This window comes from Aspergillus caelatus (genome assembly GCF_009193585.1).
Source record: "Aspergillus caelatus strain CBS 763.97 unplaced genomic scaffold BDV27scaffold_229, whole genome shotgun sequence".
Taxonomy (NCBI): Eukaryota; Fungi; Ascomycota; class Eurotiomycetes; order Eurotiales; family Aspergillaceae; genus Aspergillus; species Aspergillus caelatus.
The window spans coordinates 10,200-31,220 of record NW_022475492.1 but is presented as its reverse complement, the minus strand read 5'-3'; the positions used below and the strand labels follow the sequence as shown (position 1 = coordinate 31,220).

Genomic DNA, 21,021 nt, shown 5'->3' with positions numbered 1-21,021 from the left:
GCAGGTAAAGCTGTCTGGCTGAGTTGTATATAACAGAGAACGGAGTATTAAGACCGGAGATGTATTCACGGGTCTCGAACTGGCCACCACGGATTCTCAGTGATGGCCGCCCTAAGGAGTATACTCCGCACGTACACTCAAATTCACCCAGGTTTGACACAGCAAACTTCGCGTAGAAGGTTTCTTGTAGTGCTTTCCTGGCACTTTACTGGAACTACAGGCCCGTCCTACACGCCTACTTTGTAGTGACTTGCTCATTGATATACTTATGATGATTTGTAACCCTGATATGAAACCCAGCCATCTCATGGAAAGAGAAGAATGGGCGATTAACGACGGGACAGAACTCCTTCTCAGGATCTTATAAACCTCGGCGGTCGCGACAGAATGCCGAAACCAGTGAGGCTTTGCTTAGCACGTCAACATCATCCCAAACAATTGTGGTAGACAACGTGGGCTGAGACCCTTGGGAGAAGAAAAGAAGAAAGGAAGAAAGAGAAAAAAAAAAAAGCACACACATGAGAGAAAACCCGGAATCGGTAAGCGGAGGTGGAATGGAAGAAGAATCTTCCGGGTGGTAATCCAGCTCTTCTGATTCGCCGATTCTTCAAAACAGCCGCTAGTCCCGTGACTGGAACCTAGCCCGAGGTTGTCCGTCCCGTGATTCCGAAGCGTTACGAGAGTCGGGAGTTCGAGGCGTCTTTCTTCCTGGACGACGACGACGGCTACTTGTCTGGATTATCAGCTCTGCACCGTTGAACGGGTCCTCAAAACACATCATGATTTCTCAGAAGGTTGCTCAGCAATCGCTGCGGCGGCGTATGTGCCCCCTTTGGGTACTGTATGTTTAAATTGAGCATCACTAACTTGTTACAGTTGCCGTCCAGCAGCCCTATGCCATGCGCTGGTCTTTGATGAACTCCGCAACCCCAGCTGCTGTCGCTATGGGACGCTTTATGCAGACCAGGTGAGTAGTGTATTTCTTTGGTTTACCTCTGTCGCTTTGCGACAGCCTCTGCTGTGGAGGTTTCATGGGTTGCTACGTCATGGAAATCCGATTTTACCAGGCGTTCGGATGACGAGGCATATGTACGACAATCAATGGTATATAAATGCTAATTTAGACAACCAGACAAGCTGCAACTACCTCGAACACCTCTGACCCCACCAAGATCCTTGCGCAGCAGCGTCTGAACCGTCCCGTTGCCCCTCACCTTTCCATCTACCGCCCTCAGATCACTTGGATCGGCAGTAGTTTCCACCGTATTACCGGATTCGCTCTTTCTGGCTCACTGTATCTTTACGCGACTGCATACCTTGCCTCGCCGTTGCTTGGCTGGCATCTGGAGTCGGCCTCCGTGGCCGCTGCTTTCGCTGCCCTTCCCATTGTTGCCAAGGTCCTTCTCAAGGGTGTTATGGCTCTTCCCTTCACCTACCACTGCTTTAACGGAGTCCGTCACTTGGTCTGGGATCTTGGTAGGGGAATCACCAACCAGCAGGTCATCAAGTCTGGTTGGACTGTGGTGGGCCTGAGCGTCCTCAGTGCCCTTGCTCTCGCTTTCCTGTGATTTTCTTGTGTCATACCTATTAAGCTGATCTTGTTTCACTAAAACTGTTTTCTGTGCATTATATCTTATACCAGTCAATCTAGGCTGATTTTTGAATTTCATGATTATTCTTTTTTCAGACCCCCCTGATTCTGGGCTTGGGGACGTAGATCATCGAAAGATTGCAGGCACGAACAGGTGAACAGCAAACAGAGAGGGAATAGTTTAGGAGGACCAATGTTGGATTTAAGATGCCGTTTCCCTGTTTTGCTTTCTTTGAAGAATTTCTACCGCTCTATCGCAATGTATCTAACATGGATGTAGATAAGACTTGTGTGAATTATAAGTTTGACATATGTTATGTTCAGGCTTGTTTTCTAAATTATGCTTCCCAGTCCCGCTTTCCAGACAGCCCTGTACATTGTTCAATGCAAGTCTCTTTCCAATCTTGAGGCATACCCTGCCAGTCGTTTCCCCGCCGGAACGCATATACATTCATTCCCATGAAACCCCGTCTGGTATCATCATTGAACAAGTGCCTTCTGAAACTCTTTGGTATTCTACACCGCAATAGTCAGCGTTTCTATGAGCATCAGGGCTGATATTAGATATGCAATGGACAGTCTTGTGCGTGCTGTCTTTCGAGTCATGACACGTCCCGCCCATGAAAGGAGCGTTTGAAACTCACCCACTGCGTCAATTCATACCAAGAATGATATTCTTGTCCGAGAAAAAAAGATCCCAAATTATGCAGGACTCGGTGGCGGGTTAGGTGGATACGGTGGTGGTGAAGGTGGATCTTGGACGGAGAAATCACTCAATGTGATATCGACAATACTTCTGAGACACTGTTTCGACTGCTTATGTCTCAAAGAGAAGCTGAAAATGGTGTCGGTGTCCCGATATGCCATGTTACATGAGGTAGCCAACATTATCAGCACAGGTTGTTTATCAACTGGCTCGAAGTTGCCCAAGAGATACGAGAAGATAAGGAAGCCCGCTGTCGTGTGAGAGGCCAAAGTGTCTTCGCTCCTTTCACAAGAGATCTATTGAAGTAAGTGTCTGAATACTTTGATGTTCATTTCCTGAACCGTAAAAGAATTTCTCCCAATACCCGGCTATCACTCATCGTTTAATAGCTCCAGCTCTTCAGGTCATTTTCCGACTGGCGGCTTCTTCTAAGCAAACTGTACACCGCCATCCTGCTTTAAACGTCCGAGCAACGGGAAATGGCCGCGTGGATCTGACACTTCCGACACTCTCACAATGGTCTTCGCAAATGGATTCAGATCTTTCGTCGGCTGCTCCTGCAAGGGCCCGGTGGAAGGCTAATGTATAAGACGTTAGACGGTGTACAAAACACCGATGGCCTCCGGCCTTTGCTGCGGGTTGGTTCTTGGTAACGGAAAACTAGGCCAAACAGGTTCTACGGCACTGTATTGTCTGGAAACAGACCGTTTCTTCGGCTACCTTGATTACTCCAAGCTGCCTGTCCAGTCTTGGTTGGTGCTGCCTGAGGAAAGATGCGAGACTGGTCTTTGGCGTACTTCGATAGATGCGTTGTTAAATGCATGTTCTCGTTGGCCAACCAGAGGATTATCTACTTACAGAGCAGCCAACGGGAGGCGCTGGCTACGAGACCTGATATATGAAGGTCCAAAAAGGTAAAAGCACCCTTTCTGATTACATCGGTAATCTCAATGAGGGCTATGGATACCAACCACGACACCGATTCCCTCAATGAGCTCAGGTGCGTTTGACAGTAAATGTATACAGCATAATCGAATTTCCAGCCAACCTTTCCAAACTGTTTGGTTAAAGCAAACAATGAAGAGGCAAGATACTGGCGACGCCGAATGTAAAACGAACGCCTAGGCTTCTAGATCCTAAGTTCTCTCGAATCAAATGTCTAACGGTAATTACGCAACAAGTCTTTTGTCTAACGCTACCGGTGTCCCATCGCCATCGACTTTATTTATTTGTTTATTTGTTATTATTATTTTCGAGGAGCAAAGGGGGTTTCTGGTCTTGCCAATCAATGTAATAATTTAATAGGCCTGGCGCCCCTAGCGACTATGTCCGAGGATGCAGTTTATGAAAGCAAACAACGAAGAAGCCTACTAGCAGGTACGGAAACAGTCCCTCACGCAACACAGGCCCCATAATATAGGAAGAACCCCACAGCATGCAACACGTGGACGATCTCCAGGTTGTCGTCGTCGCACTAAACATAGGAAAGACACGCAATTCTCCAATAATGTCCCATACCCCAGGCTTTGAGTGCCTATTACTTCCTATATTCGCAGAAAACTCTGGAAGAGAACATATCCCGCGGCAAGCGCTACCACACCGGTATTTCTTCGATATATTAAATAACTGTCCACAGACGAAGGGGCCTCGATAGGTTATACCTTCAAGCCAGGACGAAGCCTACTCCGCTCTGTCCACGGCATATTGTCTCTGTACTGCATCAACGTGGAGTATTGTTCCTAACCTGGAGCAGGAAGTCGTTAGAAGGCACACTCGCCCGGTAAATTAAAGGTCTGAACGACAGATTCCACAAGAAATATTCTCGTTGCAGGAATCCATCGACAAGTTATTGTTTTAGGCTCGCCTATCTCGCACTCTTTTTATCTGTTATGCACCATTTTCCTCAATGCTTTCGTTCAGCTCACCCAGTGAACTAGAACATGTTCTAGGCATCTTTGAATGAATTCGGACTTCTTAGAAAGTATGGCAGTTCAGTCGACTTATGTCAACGAGAGTGGCGCCAGCCATGGGCCCCTGACTCGGTGTCACCTTAATAGAGCTAGGTCGGGAGAGCACACCCAATGCTTACCGCCAATTACGTGTACACGGAGATTTATAATACAAAATGCTCTACACAACAGCAAAAGGATCATACATCTGATAGAGAAAGCGATATAGCTAAGCTGCTGCTGATGACCATCCACCTCCTTACTGCTACTGCCGGGTTTCACGGAAAGGAGAGAAGCGTCGCTAGGGACTTTAAGTGAAGCTGGAACGCTGACTGTTCTGATTCTGGACCGTTGAATATACCTTGTCTTACAAAGGGACAATACCCACCGGAAAGTGGCCAACAAGCTAGCATCACTGTTCGAGCATTTTGTGAAACCGGTCAGTAGCGGCCCATGCGGCTTGAGTGAAGCCACTAGGTAAGTCTGGGTGGTAAAAAAGACATATCATCGTTGATTTTGTGTAAGCTGCAACTGACTTTTTTTTTTTTACAAGATTAAAAAAGGGAGTTTCTATAACCTCTCTTAGAACTCCACGTAAGTTGCTGGATTTCACAGTTTCAAATGCCGCTCGGGCAAGGCATTTGTTATTTGGTAGTAGGTATCTGATAGGGTCGCAATGAAATTCCTTATATCATCCCTTATACTTCATCATGATATATATACATGATACTTTTGCTATTGTAGACCTGTACACAGGGCTAATATGGTCCGTGTTGCCTTTCGTGGCCTGCCATTGGATTGTTTACTGGCTGATGTGATCTCCCAAGATTGATATGATGTTGGGGGGGGAGTTTCCTCTGGTACTAGATCAACAGAGGTGGCTCAGCCCGACGACTGAAGGGGAAGTCTAGGCCCTTATTGTGATACAGAATTCAATAGGCCTTCCCTCAAGGAATGAATAGGATTTGCTTTTCTTTCTACTATTGTTTATACTGTATAGACGGAATACATCGGCCGGGTTGCACTATCCCAAAAGGGACTAGCGCCGCATCTCCGAAATCTTTCCAACCCATCATTCGAATTCCATCGCGGCCGCTGTGAAAAGCCCGGACAGGTGAATTGCCTCCGTTTCTCCCACATCTGCGGATTTCAGCTCTTCGACCCACACAATGGCTTCAATGCTACCAACTCGGGCGGCCAGGACCATCGCCTGTTCCGCATGCCGTACTATCGTTTGTCCTAGCACGATTGGATCCGCCTCCCTCCTCCGTCGTGGTCTGTCGACATCCACCGAGCAGACACCGGTCGATTATGCAGACAAGCCTCGATGGTCCTATACCCCTCCCCTTGCAAAAGCCCCCTTCAGCCTGCGATTGAATACCAAGAGACGTGAATACCCTGTCAACGCCGATCCGAAGGTCCTTGACGAATTCTACATCCGCATGCTAGGCAATGATGGTGACAAGCTCCTCTCGGACGAAACCAAATGGCTGGCCGTGACGCACAAGAGTTTCGATCAGGGTCGAAGAGGATTCAACGACCGTCTGGCTTTCTTAGGTGTGTAGGAGTCTGAGGATGCGCTTCTGCGATTCGCGAGATGCACAGGGCTAACCGGCAATTGCACTTTAGGACGACGGATCGTTGAGTTACAGGCTTCTCTGGCCATGGTGCAGAGCCCCGGAAGTGCGGCATCCACTGCTACCCCCGATGCGTTTGACCGTGTGCCCTTCACGCACCCGGCATTGGATGGCCTGGAGAACCTCACCCGTAACAAGAATTTCTTGGTAGGCAAAGCACAAATTGCGGAGGTTGCGCAGAAGTATGAGCTGCAGAAGGTCCTGAGATGGAGTCCTCGGAAGGTAAGATAATGGGATATCCTTCTTTTCTATGGTTTTGCAGCATACTGCTTTCACTGCAAATGGCTATACTGTACCTTGCTAACAATTACCGATGCCCAGCCTAACAACCTTGCGAGCTCCGGAATCGAACTTGTTCTTGCCCACACGATGTATGCGATTGTCGGTGCCATCTCCCTGGAGAAGGGTGGTCTCGTTGCCAACAAGGTGACACGCGAGCGGATATTAGAACCTTTGGGATTCAAGGCTTAAGTCGGGATATCATTGTTGGGAAATGGCCGCAGGAGCATTTCGAGGCGTTATCTCCTTTTCGCTTTCTTGTCTTTTTTTATATCTTGGATGTTCTCTGTATGTGTTGGGGGTTCTGGTCATCCACCATATATGTACTTTTACTACGACCATGTCTTATATTGATTTTCGAATACCACCCGGAAGGATCCTCTCCTCTGACGGGCCCTCTCTTGTGGAACGTGTTAAGAGAACGCGCAAAACACTATGAGAATAGAATTGTTTATTAATAATAGGTATGTCCGGTTCCTCTGACACCGCCCGAGTAACAGAGTAAAATACGCGGCCAGCTCTTATGGAACCCTCTTTACGATGCATAGTCTTCGCGCCGCTGTATCGCAAGTCAGCAATGAAAAACTGGGACCATCATACAGAATGTACGATAACCCCAGAAATCACAGAACGTAATTTGTACTGCCTTGCACTGTCTATTGGGAGCGTTGGGATAAAAGAAGAAAAAAAAGTGAGAAGAGGGAAAGAAATTGCGGAAGAAATACTCTAGTGCGAAAAGTACACTAGCCCGATCAGGAATGGTGCGAATACAGCTGAGCCCTCTTGAGCCCGCTAAAGCTGGATAGGCTTGGCTTTCTTCTTTATGATATACCACCGAGCTATGCAGACTCTGCTTGCTACACATTTCACAATTTCGTGGAGGTCTTAATAAAGAAGATTGCTCTGCTTTCTATTGTCTATGAGACACCTGGAGAAATCTCGGCTTGAGGATCGACAGTCAGCCGGAGTCTGCTGAGACTACCTGTAAACATATTGCGCTTACAGAAGCGCATACTGAGTGAGCTCAAAGACCTGAGTGAGGCTGATCGATCTTTGTGAGCCTTCAGCCAGATAGCTGAGCAGAACATGGCCCAGCAATTGAATTGGCCAACCTATCGCGTGCTTCAGGAAGAGCCGTACAGGCACCAGCCCGACGCAGATGGGAAGATCATAGGAAGATCCGTATTCGATTCAAGGCTTTTCTTATAGACTATGGGGTTCATAAAGCCCTTTATGGGCTATATGCCGCGATTGTACCCCGTACAAGCAACTCTTTCACGCAATGGTGGTCTGATTTTAACTAATGGAACAACGAGAAGATTGTTGATGGGACGACTCAAGATAATGTTTGATGGAACTCGATGTCATTTATTTACTACTTCTCAGACTCGTCATAGTAATTGGAATGATCATCAATGTCCCAGTCCGGTCAAGCTTATTGTAGAGCGAACTATACAGTTTGTATGGTGGGCGTCTTCATCGCAAGTTCTTATACTATTTCTTGGTAGCAGGCATTAAGCAGGCGGTCAGAGGGGCGGCGGGTGGTATATTGCGTGGCAGTACTCAATATAGTGGAACGGAAATGAGCTGAATGTGTAAAGGAGATAGAGAGCCTCGTCCTACACACTGACGCTGCCAGGCCAGTCTTTAATTCCATATTTCTTCCTGTGAGTTTCTCCCCTGGTAGTACTTAATTTGAAAATTATGCTGTTATCCATTGTTGGATTGATGCTGATTGCGACGTAACCCATTCCATCGCAGAATGTCCAGCTAGTGTTTCGTTGGCCTCTTACCGTTGAACTAAGTCAGGAGCCTCCCGCCGATTCCTTGCTGCCCTATTGACATTCACCCTTACTTTCACGACTCCCACACGATCTCCAACCCTCCGCGATGGCGTCGGCTATCTTCTTTTTAGATTTGAAGGGCAAGGTAAGTAGATGCTTGGCGGTATCTCTTTTCAATGACCGCTATACCCACCATGAATTCTTGCGCTCACCGTCAAATAGACCCTTCTAGCCCGAAACTACCGCGGAGACATTCCCATGTCCGCAGTTGAGAAATTTCCTATCCTCCTCAGTGACGCAGAAGAAGAAAGCTCCGCCGTACCGCCATGCTTCTCTCATGAAGGAATCAATGTATGTTTTGCCCGCAATCGCATTGGTTTTCGCACCTGCTCCCCGCCCGTCCCCGCAGCCCGCTTTCCTTCTCTTCATCCCCTATAGCTTGCCGCCTCTACTGCGACACCTCATCTTGGGACCAGGTAGCCAATAGCCTTTCCTCCTCAACTTACTGATAAAACGTGGGGTATCTAGTATCTCTATATCCGCCACAGCAACCTTTACATCCTCGCGTTGACAAAGAAGAACACTAATGCGACCGAAATCCTTCTCTTCCTCCACAAAATTGTGGAGGTCTTCACGGAGTACTTCAAAGTCTTGGAGGAAGAGAGTATTCGCGACAATTTCGTCATCATCTATGAGTTGCTCGATGAGATGATGGATTTCGGATACCCACAAACTACGGAGAGCAAGATATTGCAAGAGTAAGACGACAACTGTGGCAGAACATAACTAAAGGCAATGTTGCTCATATGGTATCAGGTACATCACACAAGAGTCACATAAGCTTGAAGTTCAGGCACGTCCTCCTATTGCCGTCACCAATGCGGTCTCCTGGCGAAGTGAAGGCATTCGCTACCGGAAGAACGAAGTATTCCTTGATGTTGTCGAATCTCTGAATCTCCTCGTATCTGCGTCTGGAAACGTCCTGCGATCTGAGATTCTGGGTGCTATCAAGATGAAGTGTTACCTAAGTGGTATGCCAGAACTTCGTTTGGGTCTGAATGACAAGGTTATGTTCGAGACGACGGGCCGTGCCACAAGAGGCAAGGCTGTCGAGATGGAGGACGTCAAATTCCATCAATGTGTTCGACTTTCGAGGTTCGAGAATGATCGAACGATCAGTTTTATCCCCCCGGATGGAGAGTTTGAGCTTATGAGCTATCGTCTAAACACACAAGTGAAGCCCCTTATCTGGGTCGAATGTCTTGTGGAGTCGCACTCAGGCTCTCGGATGGAGTATATGTTGAAGGTAAGTGAGCTGGCAGCATTGAACACTTGGGTCGACTATGAACTAATCTTCCTATTCTCTGTAGGCCAAAGCACAGTTCAAGCGCCGCAGCACGGCCAATAATGTGGAGATCCTTGTGCCTGTACCAGAGGATGCAGACTCACCGCGCTTCCGAACGAACATTGGAACGGTTCACTATGCGCCAGAAAAGTCCGCTATTATCTGGAAAATCAAGCAGTTCGGTGGTGGAAAGGAGTTCCTGATGCGCGCTGAGCTGGGTCTCCCATCCGTCAAGGGAGATGATGAGCATGGAGGTGGTATGACTGGAGGTTTCGGAGGCAGCATGGGCGGCACTGGAGGCGGCAAGGCCAAACGGCCCATTAACGTCAAATTCGAAATTCCTTACTTCACTACAAGTGGTATTCAAGTACGGTACTTGAAGATTACTGAACCTAAGGTATGTTTTTTCATTCTACTTCTGGCGTGCTATGCTTCGTCTTATATACCAACGATGAGTCCACGACTAATAGTCATGTCACAGCTCCAATACCCCTCCCTACCCTGGGTCCGTTATATTACGCAGTCAGGCGACATTGCGGTCCGTATGCCAGATGTACAATGATTTAAAGCGTTTAATAGTGTCAATAGATTTTTCTTTACCTTTCAGTTTCTAGCATTAGACATCTGTCCCTTGAACTGCAGATTGAGCCAAGGCGGCCATAGATCGGTGGGGGTGGTAGAATCACCACAGTGCGCTGGGCTTGTCCTGACATACCTGTAGTGTATGACCCTGGTCAAAGTTGAGTATGCTGCATACATTCTATAAGCCCTCGATAATTTAAGTCACTGAACTCTTATTGACTCGAATGTAACAGTAGGAAACCACAAGTTTCAGCCTATCATGTTTACCCAAAATCTTTCCGTCTAGTACACCAGAGCTGTACTCCGTGCGCTGTATGTATCTCGCCGAAAGGGTGCATCAGTTGTGGCTCTGGCTTATGTAGTCAAAAGTTTGTGTTCTAAATATAGAAACAAGGTGCTTTGGTCTAGTGGTAGGACGTTACGTTGTGGCCGTGCCAGCCCCGGTTCGATTCCGGGAAGCACCACTTAACTTTCTTTCTTTTTAAGCAAACTTTTTGCTAAGCCCTTCTTTTCAGCTGTCCTATTTATTCTCGGCCGTTGAGCCGTTCTGAAACAGGACTCACCCGGTGCCTATGACCATGGTTCTAATTTTGTGGCTCCATGTGTCTCTGAATTTTAACTTTTAATGACTAAGCGGAACTAAAGAATTCCTCTTCAGCTGCAATGATCAACATGATCTTGTATACGTACGCTATGTCAAGATAAAGGGCCAAGAAATCTCCATTTCGAAACATTGGTAGCTTGGTATATGGGGTAGTTGCGTCGCTATATATCTTGGCGGACGGAGCCGTCCACGTAATGAACTGTATGGCCGTTGGGTATTGTAGAAGCCAAGATTTGCTTGGGTATGTGTGTTTAGCTTTAGGTTGTTTCTTATTTCATGCACTCTTGACAGAAGCATTGACAGGAGAGAAAAGTTATTTCTGGATGTCGGATTTACGGAGTGAAACGGTTTCTACTGTGTATAGATTGATAAGATTGATCACGAGAACGGAAAGAAATCAGCCTATTATGTGAGACAGAGAGGCATTGGCGACTGAGAGAGGAGATGATTTGTTAATCTTAATTTAATTTCTTTGAGTACCTAACTAGACCCTGAAATTAGAAGATGACAATTAGAGAGGAATTATTGGCTTTTGCGGTAGTGTTTTTTATGACAAGAGTCAGCCATTGCCAGGCGTAAGGAATAGTAATGGAGCCCCCATCATAGGGCAGTGGAGTCCAGAACGCCGCAGTTCGGAGGCGGAGAGTCGTCAGCACATATCGGGATTGTATCTGCCGGACCGGATTACAATGGTTGGCGTTGAAGCACACGACAGGATGGAAGGAACGTCATTATAGTTAGAAAGTGATCGATTTCTCTCATTTCCTTCTTCTCGGGCCAAACTATGGGCACGCCACACCACGGTTACAAAAAATATAGTGTCCTGGCTTTGGCGGTCTTTGTTGACCTACACTATTTAACTGCCACTATTAACAATTAGTACTGAATTGGACTTACGTACCCGGCCTGATGCCGCTGACGCACCCCCTGCGGTGGAGGGCCCATCCATCACCAACGCCCGGATCCCCATCCAACCTCCGTTGTTCCATAGGTAGGTTTCGAGTAGGGCGTTCCGGCTTTGTTCTACCTTTTCGACCTCAGCTGCGTGTTCTGCGCACGTCGGCAACCTCGTTTTCCTCGCGCCATAAGAACTCCGCCAGATCCCTCATCCCTTTCAACTCCGTCAATGCTTCTCGCGTCCCACTCCCTTCCTTAACCACCACGTCTACTATTAACACACCCCTACATCTGATGGCGACGCAAACCAGAAGCCATGGTGGCCACGGCGGTCACCATCACCATCATCACCACCACGGCGGCAATGTGTACCTGACTTCTACAAACAAGAACGACGCCGGCGTTCGGATTACGCGGATCGGCCTGGTCGCCAATCTTGCAATGGCAATTGGCAAATTTATCGGAGGTTACGTCTTCCACTCGCAAGCTTTGATCGCCGACGCCTACCACGCCCTTACAGATCTCGTCTCGGACATCCTCACGCTGGGGACAGTCGCCTGGTCGCTCAAGCCCCCGTCTGAAAGGTTCCCAAACGGCTACGGAAAGATTGAGAGCATTGGTGCGTTGGGCGTGAGTGGGCTATTGCTCTGCGGAGGCGTGTTTATGGGCCTGAATTCCGGTCAAGTTCTGTTAGACCAGTTCTACCCCCAGGCGGCGGAGGCGATCTCTCACTTGGGACACGGCCATTCGCATAGTCACGGAATCGACGTTCTTGGCCCCAGCATTCATGCCGCGTGGTTGGCCGCTGGGTCCATTGTGGTAAAGGAATGGCTGTACCACGCAAGTGAGTACCTTCGGGTTGCCCTTCAATCTTACCCGAGAGCTAACGGTTATTGTGTAATGCAAAAGCCATGAAAGTCGCCAATGAGCGCAAGTCGTCTGTTTTAGCCTCGAATGCTATCCACCATCGCATTGATTCCCTCACCAGCATTGTCGCTCTATTCACCATTGGCGGCACGTACTTGTTTAAAGACGCTTCCTGGTTGGATCCTGTGGGTGGACTCCTTATCTCGTTGATGGTCATCAAAGCCGGATGGGGAAATACATGCTCGTCACTTCTGGAGCTGGCCGATACTGCCGTGGACGATGAGATCAAGGAATCGGTGCAGAAGACTGCTTCCAAGGCGCTCGCGAAATTGCAGGATAACAGTGCGATCAAGATACGCGATATTCAGGGCATGAAATCTGGCCAGAACTATCTCATGGATATTGAATTGGCAGTGCCGGGCGCATGGCCCATCAATCGATCTCGGGAGATTGAGGAAACTGTCAGGACAGCCATCGGAGCGGGCGTCCGCGGCGTTAAGCGAGTCAAAGTGCGATTTATCCCCCTCGAGCATGAAGAACTGAATTTCTCCGAAGAGTTCATCCCTGCTGAAGTTGCATCCCAAGCCAACCCGGAACCGGAGGATGGTGACACGGACTGTGAAGCGCACGGGCATGATCATGGGCATGATGTGCACGAACATGATGTTCGCAAGAGGCGTTAAGGAGACATCTCTATTTTTGCTTTGTATTATTTTGCATATTTTGCTTTGTATCGAGCCTATTGAAGCTCTTGTTGTGTGTTTGCATAGTTCGTGCCCCGTTTTGCACATCGGACCTCGAAGGATCATGTGATACCCCATGAATACACCATTGGAGATGATATCTCCATGTCCTGTTTATCTGCTGGTGGAGATTGTGGCTGGTGAAAATTAGATCACACAGAGGTTGGGTCTAGCTGGCAGGCGTGAAGAAACGATTGGATATAGGGAAGAAAAGAAGTCGATAGAGGAGGACGTCAGCCATGGCTGGCAAACCATGTACAGTATGTACATATACTGGCTGAATAGAATCTACAGCATGTACTGCGGGCTTCTTGTGTACCATTCAGATCTCCTCGGAGATGTTAATTGTACATTACAGTCGAAGTAGCTTTCGGTATTCTCGTGGGGCAAATCAGTGGAAGTAACGCCCATCGATCCTTCCGTATATCCCGCCACTTGCATCAAGTGTACGCGGAGCAAATCCCATTGGACGGATGTTTTAAGCATGTTCAGACACCACCATGTGACCAATGTGATGACTACTACTTATCTCATGCTTATATCACTGTTGGATTGTGTATTACATACAAGTTCTTCCTGAAGTCGCAAGATACACCCTCTTGTGGCGTACTCTAGACCTATCATGCTGACCCCATCATCAGTCTTATTTGCAGTGGCAAGGACAGCAGAAGTACATATTACGTGTACGACAGGTCATACGCTTCTATTTCAAGATCTGATATAGCTAGAGAATAGGTTCCCAACCTGGATATTGCGGTGACGTTTCCATTGTAGACCGACTTTACAAAGATATATGCGATAAGCCAATCAACTCAACAAGAGCTGAAAACAATATGTTGAAAGTTAAATTTTCCATGAAAATTTTGAAATAAAGAACAACAAACAACAACAATCTCCCAAATCCCTTATCAAACTGGCTAATTGTTTTAGAAAAATTAGCCAAGCAGCTCTCGACTGTTCTTGGATTGTTCACGAGGTACAATCCCGGCGTCCACGTGAACTAGGATAAAAAGCCGTTCTAGACGTTCGATCGTGACGAATATTAATTAACTTCTAGAGCAGAAAGTAAGCAACCGGTCATAAGGGTCCCCCTGTCTAGTGTGGAAGATCGAATTTAACAGAGCCCTTTCACCGTTCAACGGGTAAATTGGGTAAATTCCCGGTGGTGGTGAGTGGGTCTATAAATAAAAATGATTTACAAAAAATTGTACTAGTTGCAGATGAAACTTTTTTATTTTATTTTATTTTACTTTTGACATCACGATGTGCAATTGCGGTTCAATGGTTGGAGAACAAGCCAAAAAGATTGCAGGAATCAAAAGTACGGAGTACGCAGTGGGTAATTGATTGGTTCTCTGGGGTATTTTTCGATTGTAATGGAGAAAAATTCAAAATGTATTGCAAAAGTGGGTTCTGAAGTGGCCGAAGTGGGAAGGCGAAGGGGGGGATAAATTGCGGGTTGAATTGGAATGTTCGCAATAGGAGATACGATAGAAGATGGACGAAAGAAAAGACTGATCCCATTCAATGACCCAATTTTTATGCTTGCCAGTGGGACCCTTACTATTTAACATCGTTCTCTCTTTCTTTATCCTCGTTGCTCCCCGTCATTATTCAACTTTTCTCTCTCTATTCTTTGTCTCCCATCGGTGTGACTACTGATCGACGTCATCTCCCACCGCATATTCACCGTCTATCGTTCACAAACTTTCACACACACTTGAACTGAAGTTAATGAATTAAATACCTCCATTGCGCCATAGCGACATAGAAAAGATAACTTGACAATCACTGCCACAATGCAAGGCCCATTGTACATCGGTTTCGACCTTTCTACCCAACAGCTCAAAGCTCTAGTCGTCAATTCCGACTTGAAAGTCGTCTACGTCTCCAAATTCGATTTCGATGCGGACTCCCGCGGCTTTCCCATTAAAAAGGGTGTCATTACCAATGAAGCTGAGCATGAGGTCTATGCCCCTGTGGCATTGTGGTTGCAGGCCCTGGATGGCGTCCTCGAGGGTCTGAAGAAGCAAGGTTTGGATTTCGCCCGGGTGAAGGGCATCAGTGGTGCTGGACAACAGCATGGCAGTGTATACTGGGCAGAGGATGCGGAGCGTCTTCTCAAAGAATTGGACTCTGGCAAGTCTCTGGAGGACCAATTGAGCGGGGCTTTCTCCCATCCCTATAGTCCCAACTGGCAGGATTCCAGTACGCAGAAGGAGTGTGATGAGTTTGATGCCTTCCTGGGCGGCGCGGACAAGCTGGCATATGCTACAGGAAGCAAGGCACACCATGTACGTTGATGCCTGCCCTCTACTTCTTTCCCTTTCTTTACTTTCCGAAGATTCCAGTGACTAGAGCTATACTGATGGCCTTCCCTTCGATAGAGATTTACTGGCCCCCAGATCCTCCGCTTCCAGAGAAAACACCCAGAAGTATACAAAAAGACCTCTCGAATCTCGCTCGTCTCCTCCTTCCTCGCATCCCTTTTCCTGGGCCACATCGCCCCTTTTGACATCTCCGACGTCTGCGGCATGAACCTTTGGAACATCAAGCAAGGCGCCTACGACGAGAAGCTCCTGCAACTCTGTGCCGGGCCCTCCGGCGTGGAAGACCTCAAGCGCAAGCTCGGTGCCGTCCCCGAAGACGGCGGCATCAACCTAGGCCAAATCGACCGCTACTACATAGAACGCTACGGCTTCAGCCCAGACTGCACAATCATCCCCGCAACAGGTGACAACCCAGCAACCATCCTGGCTCTGCCACTGCGTCCCTCCGACGCAATGGTCTCCCTGGGCACCTCCACCACCTTCCTCATGTCCACTCCCAACTACATGCCCGACCCAGCCACACATTTCTTTAACCACCCTACCACAGCGGGCCTGTACATGTTCATGCTCTGCTACAAGAACGGCGGCCTGGCCCGCGAACAGATCCGCGATGCCATCAACGATAAACTAGGAATGGCCGGGGACAAAGACCCATGGGCTAACTTCGACAAGACCACACTGGAAACGGCGCCCATGGGCCAGAAGAAGGATTCTGATCCAATGAAGATGGGCCTCTTTTTCCCTCGGCCGGAGATCGTCCCGAATCTGCGAGCTGGACAGTGGCGGTTTGATTATAATCCTGCTGATGGTAATCTGCATGAGACGAATGGTGGGTGGAACAAGCCTGTCGATGAGGCTCGTGCTATCGTCGAGAGCCAGTTCCTTTCCCTTCGCTTGCGCTCTCGCGGTCTTACCACTAGTCCTGGACAGGGTATGCCAGCTCAGCCACGACGGGTGTATCTTGTCGGTGGTGGGTCGAAGAATAAGGCGATTGCCAAGGTAGCGGGTGAGATCCTCGGTGGAAGTGACGGTGTATATAAGCTAGAGATTGGCGATAATGCCTGTGCGCTGGGAGCGGCCTACAAGGCTGTCTGGGCTTTGGAGAGGAAGAATGGACAGACGTTTGAGGATCTCATTGGACAGAGGTGGAGGGAAGAAGATTTCATCGAGAAGATTGCAGATGGATATCAGAAGGGCGTATTCGAGAGGTACGGGGCTGCCGTTGACGGTTTCGAGAAGATGGAATTACAGGTTCTGAAACAGGAGGGTGAGGCGCGGTGATGTCTCTCTTTCCTCTTCCTTTATAGAAAAAGCGTCTTATGGATCTCTTCATGAAAATATTGCCTTTAATGACTCTGCAATCTTGGATGGTTTGCATTGGTTTCCTTTTTTTTTTTTTTTTCCCTGGATTCAGTTAGTACCCTATATAGTTCGGTTATATATAAAATAAACCAAAAGAATGAATAGTATGATAATATATTCTCAGTGTCCTTCATTTCTATTTGCTAAGTATCTTATCTTAGAAACATCCGCATCATCTCTCATGAATAACTTGAAGTCTACACATAAATGCATCCTCCATATAGAAAGTAGAAAGCCAAGACAGTAGTCAAACCTCCCGACTTGCATAAGGTATCTGTTGAGCTCCGACGATAGGTATCAATCAACCAACCAACACCCCCGGCCCCATCCCTGTCCGCTGCCTCGACCATTACTCCCCTTTCTTTCCTTTTTGTTAATGATTTATTTTATATGGGATATTGGGAAGTCCTTTTTGTTTTTCTCTTCTTCACTCTGTTGGTGATAAAGGCAGTAATCAACGCCTGTTTTATGCAAATATGCATCGCGAACTATATACCTTTCTTTTTTCTTTTTCTTGAGTTTTCTGTTTTTTTCTGGGAAAATGACAGAGGAATTGCCGGCGACAGAGCTATCAGTGCAAAGGATCACATGAGAACATCAGTCATCAAACCAAACCGTGGGGGAATCTAAGAGGAAGAAAAACAGTGAGAATGATCGAGGAGCATAAGGGAAAAGAAAGAATATGAAATGCAAAAGGATCATGCGCTCAATCGCTGGATAAAGGACTGTGGTGGTTGTTAGCTGGAGGTTTTAGGTCAACCGCTACCTGGAAACACATACCGGGAAGAACTGCCGGAATCCCTTCAAGTCTAGCCGGCCTAATGCGTTCAAGAACTCCTCTATGAGCTCGGCACCCATTCCCATGCCGGGCAATTCTTGGTCTCGAAGGTACTGGATATACTCCATGCCGGTCTTGCAATAGATGGTGCGCTGCAATCCTCCAGCTTCGGCGAGAACCTGCTTGGCCTGTGCGTCTTTGGGATTGAAGGACGGGGTGGTGGGAAGTGCCCAACACAAGGGCGACATTCGGCTGATCATGAACTGTGCGAATCCGGGGAGAGCAGCCTGCTGGGCGGTGCCATTTGTCGCCTCCGGTGCGATATCAGGTCCGCCCCAGGAACTGCCCATTTTGGAGAGTACTGAGAATGCCATCTTCGCAGTGGTAAAGTCCTCGACATCCTTGGCGAAGTGTTCGATGGTTGTGATGACCGTATCGAACATGGGTTGATTCCCTGCTTATGTTAGTCCCTGCATCGTTTGTAATTCCAGGCTGAAGGGCCAAAACTCACTTTCGCTGATGATCACAGCACCCAAGTCATTGTTCAAAACCGCCAATAAGAAATTCAGGTATTCCCGTTTCAACTCCGCAAGTTGGATCTCGTCGTCGGTACCGGTAGTGGGATCGGCAATCCCGGCGAACACCCGTTGTAGGAAAGGCGTCAATAGTGCATCGAGTATGGCATATATTTCGCCCTTGAACCCGAAGATCACTTGGTCCAACAGACGCAAGAAAAGAGCCATTTCATCCCGAGTAGAAGTCTGGGTTAGTAGGCCATCGATCCATCTCGGGAGCTGTGGGAGAATTCGAGAGCCAAGCACACCAATGAGTCTGGAAAAGGCAAATCGGGCGGCTGTCCTAATGTTGAAAGAGGTTTTAAGGGATTCAAGAGCGACAAGAGTAGCCTCGGACACTTGCAAGAATGCCTCAGAAACCTCAGCCGCGGGCAGAGAGGTTGGTGAGCTTGTTCCTGGCATCCAATCCGAGAAGCCCTTTGCCAGTGTCCCAAGGGCCATGATATCATGATGTATTTGTAACAAAGCCTTCTCGTCGTTGGACTTCGCCGGTGCCAGGTTTTTCTCCATGTCCATGAACACAGGGTTTAGTACCGACTGCGCATACAGGACCTGCTTGTCGGCAGGGATAGTCGGGGTGGAGCAGATAATGCCAACGGCTTCGAATAGGTAAAGCTGGCTGTTGAACACGGCATCTGCGGACCCTTCATGATCCTCCGACGACATTTCATCACCGTCAGCGCCTTCCGTAGGAATTTCCGCCTGGATCACCAAAAGATCGCCTAGGGCCTGGACGACTGTTTCCGCAACATTGCCGATCTGGCTTCTCAATTGCTTGACTAACCGCTGGAAAAGATACCAGGACCTGGTTTTAACCTTCTTCGTGGGGTGGTGAACAAGTTGGAGGAAGCTTTCCAAGACCCCGGGGATGAGATGAGTGTGGTACAGGAAGAATGAACTGTAACGAACACAGATTTCCATGTACTGTAACTGGGTCGCCGGATGTGTGAAGGAGCGAATGTCTGTAGATCGTCAGAGGAGGCGCGCATGGTCCTTGATACGTGATACCTACCGGACTCTACCATTCTTGCCACCATCTCAATAAGTCGCTCTGCTGCCTGATTGTTGGGTTGGTTTTTGGTGTAGAGACTGCCTGCCTTCACAGCAATGTCTCCAAAGAGGAACATTTCATGTAATGCAAGGTCCAGATCACGCCAGTCTAACTGCGCACCCGACTGCCGTAGGTTCTCAAAGGTTGTTGCGACAACCTCGGAGACGGCGTCTATGTAGAGCTGTTCGTTCACTGTGGCGACAGTTTGTTGCATAATGGCTAGTCTCTTGCGGAGCTCCTGAAACTCTGCCTCGTCAGTCTGGTCATCCTCGTCGCCCCATGAGGAGGTCTCGTCATATCGCATCTTGGCAATGATGGCCTTCAAGATAGGGAGTAAGATTGGAGAATGCTGCGCGGTAAGAGAAGGGTCGGTCTTGGAGAGCTTTCTCAAGTATTGAAGAAGGTCGCTACCACAGGGGATGACGGTCGAGCAGACCTCGTCGTATTCATCGGAAAAGTATCTGAGGATGTGCGGAAGGAAGGCCTGCAATAGCCCATTGGCCTTCTCCCTGCATTCTGCAGAGATGTTCTCCTGCTCCAAAGCCCGCACAACATCAACCACTGTACTATTGACTAGCTTCGCAACTGTTTCGGCCAGATCCGTATCGTATTTGAAGGTAAACCTATTCTCACAAAGAGGGGGGCTGTTGGAGAGCTGAGAAACGATGGTGTCCAGGTTCAAGAAAATAATCATATCAATCTTATCCTCCGGCTTCATCTTTTTGCCGATGATTTCCGTGAAAACGTCGACGGCTGCATCCCGCACCTTCTCCTCTCCCGCCCTGAGCTCCGCCTTCTGTGCCCGGGCCAGTTGCTGGAATAAGAGATCGAGCATTGTCTGGTTGACCACTAGGCTAATATCAATCCAGTTAACCCAGGAACCAACTGCCTTCAAACACATCTCTACGATCAGATCGTTGCCGTCCCGCCATTCCGACAAAATCTGTTGCCATGAGCTTGCGATCTTTTGCATGTCTCTCATTCGGATCAGGTCCTTCAGTGAATTTGCCCTATCCTGTTCCGTACGAGATCTGGACACGAGAACATCACCGATTTCATCGTGGATAGAATTGACGACTCGAAGGTAAAATACAATGCCCAGCATATTGTCAGGTGACGTGCTCGAGGCACCCTTGTATGTTAGGCTCAAGAGATCATCGAAGAAGGACTCCCAGCCGCTACCGTAGAGCGCTGAGAAGAGGAAGGTGATCGTCTGGGCGATTTTGTTCTGAATATTGGGAGGATCTGGGTTTGCATTCTCCTGTCCATAGACCTGACGGAGATAGCTCATGAGGCCGTCCCGGACATATCCTAGAGCCTGAGGGTCAATCAGCCCAGCCTGGGCGGCACTGTTTACCACCTCTAGTGCTACATGTCGTATGATCTCAGAGTGCTGGGGAGTCTTTGTGAATAGGGCGAGGCAGACTTGCCATCCCGAAGGATCGGTACGGAGTTGGTTCAGGTAATCGAAGGCTTGCGCCTTGAGGGCTTGGTCTGAGGAAGGGTTCCAGGCGATTTCTATGGCATTCGCTACCTATGTGATTACAAATATGTTAGGTTCAGTTTATCATGAAAGGCCTTTTTAGATTAATTGTTTATGCAAACATGCGCAGGGAGGGGCATGAGGGGAGAGGAGGGGAGGGTAAATGGTGGGGTGGACACTTTTTTTTTCGTGTCCCTTTTTAAATAAAAAAGTGTAAGAAAAAAAAAAAGAAAAAAATAATTTGAATGAACAACAGTGCAGCATTGGAGTCCATACCTGTTCTTCCATCTTCGACCAGCCGAGCTGCCTTCAGAGTCAGTAGACTCAGAAAGCAAATCGAATGACGGTGTTCAAAGGGGGGTTAAATCGATGTAGTTGGGTTAAAATTCAATGGCGGCGGAGAGTCATATCACAGAGAGGGCCGTTTATCGAACCATGACTAGTGCGTTGGAGTAGCA

General features: G+C 48.1%; 7 protein-coding genes and 1 non-coding gene across 8 annotated transcripts; 7 read left to right on the top strand and 1 right to left on the bottom strand.

Moving 5' to 3' along the window:
* Positions 1-724: 724 nt before the first annotated feature.
* BDV27DRAFT_135108 (succinate dehydrogenase cytochrome b560 subunit) lies at positions 725-2,005 on the top strand. The gene is made up of 3 exons (XM_032068448.1): positions 725-819; positions 877-967; positions 1,133-2,005. The coding sequence occupies exons 1-3, from the start codon at positions 780-782 to the stop codon at positions 1,566-1,568; spliced, it is 567 nt and encodes a 188-aa protein (XP_031923176.1). The 5' UTR covers positions 725-779; the 3' UTR covers positions 1,569-2,005.
* On the top strand, positions 1,932-2,663 carry BDV27DRAFT_168097 (uncharacterized protein; the record flags this gene model as incomplete). The annotated part of the gene is made up of 3 exons (XM_032074676.1): positions 1,932-1,970; positions 2,015-2,120; positions 2,422-2,663. The coding sequence occupies 3 exons, from the start codon at positions 1,932-1,934 to the stop codon at positions 2,556-2,558; spliced, it is 282 nt and encodes a 93-aa protein (XP_031923175.1). The 3' UTR covers positions 2,559-2,663.
* A 2,681-nt stretch (positions 2,664-5,344) lies between these two features.
* BDV27DRAFT_135105 (mitochondrial 54S ribosomal protein mL57) lies at positions 5,345-6,815 on the top strand. The gene is made up of 3 exons (XM_032068447.1): positions 5,345-5,803; positions 5,876-6,105; positions 6,205-6,815. Exons 1-3 carry the CDS (start codon positions 5,416-5,418, stop codon positions 6,352-6,354), a joined length of 768 nt encoding a protein of 255 aa, XP_031923174.1. The 5' UTR covers positions 5,345-5,415; the 3' UTR covers positions 6,355-6,815.
* A 953-nt stretch (positions 6,816-7,768) lies between these two features.
* On the top strand, positions 7,769-10,053 carry BDV27DRAFT_135100 (AP-1 complex subunit mu-like protein). The gene is made up of 7 exons (XM_032068446.1): positions 7,769-7,829; positions 7,924-8,091; positions 8,169-8,297; positions 8,475-8,704; positions 8,763-9,252; positions 9,317-9,688; positions 9,773-10,053. Exons 2-7 carry the CDS (start codon positions 8,053-8,055, stop codon positions 9,851-9,853), a joined length of 1,341 nt encoding a protein of 446 aa, XP_031923173.1. The 5' UTR covers positions 7,769-7,829; positions 7,924-8,052; the 3' UTR covers positions 9,854-10,053.
* A 213-nt stretch (positions 10,054-10,266) lies between these two features.
* BDV27DRAFT_t189 lies at positions 10,267-10,337 on the top strand. Its single transcript has one exon. It is a non-coding gene; the product is annotated as a tRNA-His (tRNA).
* A 667-nt stretch (positions 10,338-11,004) lies between these two features.
* Positions 11,005-13,352, top strand: BDV27DRAFT_135097 (cation diffusion facilitator family transporter). The gene is made up of 2 exons (XM_032068445.1): positions 11,005-12,218; positions 12,284-13,352. The coding sequence occupies exons 1-2, from the start codon at positions 11,387-11,389 to the stop codon at positions 12,922-12,924; spliced, it is 1,473 nt and encodes a 490-aa protein (XP_031923172.1). The 5' UTR covers positions 11,005-11,386; the 3' UTR covers positions 12,925-13,352.
* Positions 13,353-14,430: 1,078 nt separating this feature from the next.
* Positions 14,431-16,709, top strand: BDV27DRAFT_45002 (xylulokinase). Its single transcript, XM_032076670.1, has 2 exons — positions 14,431-15,278; positions 15,372-16,709. Exons 1-2 carry the CDS (start codon positions 14,784-14,786, stop codon positions 16,593-16,595), a joined length of 1,719 nt encoding a protein of 572 aa, XP_031923171.1. The 5' UTR covers positions 14,431-14,783; the 3' UTR covers positions 16,596-16,709.
* Positions 16,710-16,781: 72 nt separating this feature from the next.
* Positions 16,782-21,021, bottom strand: BDV27DRAFT_135094 (Ran GTPase-binding protein LOS1). The gene is made up of 5 exons (XM_032068444.1): positions 20,840-21,021; positions 19,042-20,614; positions 17,966-18,991; positions 17,457-17,908; positions 16,782-17,401 (listed from the first exon to the last, which is right to left on the bottom strand). Exons 1-5 carry the CDS (start codon positions 20,849-20,851, stop codon positions 17,375-17,377), a joined length of 3,090 nt encoding a protein of 1,029 aa, XP_031923170.1. The 5' UTR covers positions 20,852-21,021; the 3' UTR covers positions 16,782-17,374.